This window comes from Montipora foliosa, chromosome 7 (assembly GCF_036669935.1).
Source record: "Montipora foliosa isolate CH-2021 chromosome 7, ASM3666993v2, whole genome shotgun sequence".
NCBI classification, from domain to species: Eukaryota; Metazoa; Cnidaria; class Anthozoa; order Scleractinia; family Acroporidae; genus Montipora; species Montipora foliosa.
In genome coordinates this window covers 19632946-19635445 of record NC_090875.1, presented here as the reverse complement: position 1 = coordinate 19635445, position 2500 = coordinate 19632946, and the positions used below count along the sequence as shown (strand labels likewise).

The window sequence follows — 2500 nt, the reverse complement described above, 5'->3', positions numbered from 1 at the left end:
TAAGAAAATGAGTCACGAATACAAAAATTATATATTAAATTTGTGTTCCCAAAATAATTATCAAGACAAACACCTCAGTAGTTCCAATTTCTTTGGAATGGACTTCATATTTCTTATCCTGGTGCTAGGAATAAAAAGATAAAATCAAGGCTAAGAAAAGTACATGTATACACAGAAGTACTCAAAGGCCTGGTGTGAGATGCTAGAGGACAGAGACCAACTTGAAACTTTTACATGCTGCAATATTGCAGAGAAAAGCATATTATACATGTAAGTACAGTATAGGAAATCATTATAGAAAACGCATAAATGCATGTATGCATACAGCTCATACAATACTCATACAATAAATTATTCTTTGAAATTTTTCAAAACATCACGAGTGACCATGAGCACGTTTATACAGTTTTTATATTTTAATACTATTTACTTAACAAAATTACTAATTAAAATGGCTGTTTCCATAGCAACTTCCATATCGCACTCTAAGACATATTTATCCATTTGTCATCAACCAATCAGAAATGAGATATTCTGTTGAGCATATAATAAAAGTAAGTAGTTTACCCCACGGGAAATGCATGTGGCTGGCAATTCGTGTGATCCATTCAAAATAACTTCCTGCCCTGACAAACTTGACACATCAAACTGGAACCAAAAATAAATTAAAGTAATATCAACACATCTACACATCTTTCAAATGCGATGTTCTTACAAGTTCAATTTTGTGCGAAATGATCACAGCCTGCAGAGCAGCGTTTTTTGGCAGCAAAGGCAATGTTAAAGACTAAATGTTTCAAACACAAGTATATCATTTTTAAAGCAGAGCGGGGTTCGCTCGAGTTACAGAGTTGATCATCCTCTTTCCTGGAAAATGTGTTTCACTCTCCCCAGCTCTTTGTCCCTCTTACTATCCAAGATGGCAGCATTATCAATGGGGGAGGGGCCCCTTGGGCGTGAAAGTGTTAATTAGAAGAAACTTACATCGAGTGGAACTTTGATGAGCCAAAGTGATGAATTGTTGTCATCTTCCACAACCGGATAATCACCAGAGTCATTGAAAATCACAGGTTCAAAGCCAACAGGACATTCAGTTCTGCAGACATAACAATATTAAATCACCATGACACAGTATACTGTCTTGGTGATAGACCATGGTTCTAAAGACTTCACTGGCTGGCTTGCTTGTTTTGGAAAGCAAACTCCAAAGCGCTAGATGAGAAAATTAAACCCAATCCACAATCATCTCAACCTCATCCCAACTTGGTTTAAATGTATGTCTTTTCTATATCAAAGGTACTCCTCAAGGCGAAATTTCAAATATCATTATTATTATTATTATTATTATTATTATTATTATTATTATTATTATTATTATTATTATTAATTATTATTATTATTATTATTATTATTATTATTATCCACCATAGCCTCCACAGTTTTGCGTTTTAGGCATTTTTGACCAGCGGGTCTAAAATACAGCTCACATTCCACAGGTCACTTGTTGCAGGTCATTGATTACCTTTGGGAAAGTAACTAAAACCCTCAATTTGGCTAACCCTAGGCCTAAGGTTGGTTTTTAGGCCTAGTGTTGGCCAAATTGAGGGTTTTGGGAAGGTTTTGAGTTACTTTCAGAAATGTAAAACAATGACCTGCAATGAGTGACCTGTGGAATGTGACCTCTGTTTTAGACCCGCCGAATTTTGACTGATTTGTTGTCCTCACCTTAAAGCCCTCTTGGATGAAGGCATCCTTGTTCCCTAACAGAAATTATGCAAAGAAAGGTTTGAAGAAAAACAATGATACTGTTTATGCCTATTGCTAAAACGTTTAGTGTAGAGCTTCTATGTACAAGTTACTTCAAAGCTTTGATATTCTCTCTAACCAATTCCCTATCTCCAACCTTAACCTTGAGGGGAGGGGAATGCCCATTGCTAAAAAGTTTAGTGTAGAGCTTCTATGTACAAATTACTTCAAAGCTTTGATATTCTCTCTAACAAATTCTCTATCTCCAACCTTAACCTTGAGGGGAGGGGAAAGCCCATTGCTAAAAAGTTTAGTGTAGAGCTTCTATGTACAAATTACTTCAAAGCTTTGATATTCTCTCTAACCAATTCCCTATCTCCAACCTTAACCTTCAGGGGAGGGGAAGGAATTCAAATACTATAGGGCGTAGTAGTGGGGGTGAGGAAGGGGGGGGGGAGGGGGGGGCTTGGGAATTCTGAAATTTAAACTTACAGATGCCATTTCAAGCTGTGTCTTGGTGCCTGCCGGGGATATATACATGTATGAGAAGATTTTTAGAGGCAACCGCAAGAAGTATTCAAAAGCTGTCTGGTAGGTTACTCTAGATACGTTTATAACAGGATTATTACAATAATAAACTGACACTGATCACGATCTCCAGAAGGAGGGCAAAGCAAGCTACTCAGCCAAAAACAAAATATTGAAATATTCCCAGAGTCCATGTTCTCAGGCCAGGGATGTTATAGTTTCGATT

The 2500-nt window shown here is 36.9% G+C and overlaps 1 protein-coding gene across 2 annotated transcripts in view; it reads right to left on the bottom strand.

The window, feature by feature from the left end:
• The window catches only part of LOC138011214 (nucleolar protein 58-like), a 14837-nt gene that overhangs the window by 12178 nt on the left and 159 nt on the right, over positions 1 to 2500 (bottom strand). For both annotated transcript variants that reach the window (XM_068858172.1, XM_068858171.1), the window contains exons 2-5: positions 1726 to 1760; positions 985 to 1096; positions 568 to 648; positions 74 to 124 (exon numbers count right to left, since the gene is read on the bottom strand). In XM_068858172.1, the coding sequence (XP_068714273.1) occupies positions 74 to 124; positions 568 to 648; positions 985 to 1096; positions 1726 to 1751 (270 nt within the window). In that variant the 5' untranslated portion in view covers positions 1752 to 1760. The remainder of the gene's footprint in view (positions 1 to 73; positions 125 to 567; positions 649 to 984; positions 1097 to 1725; positions 1761 to 2500) is intronic.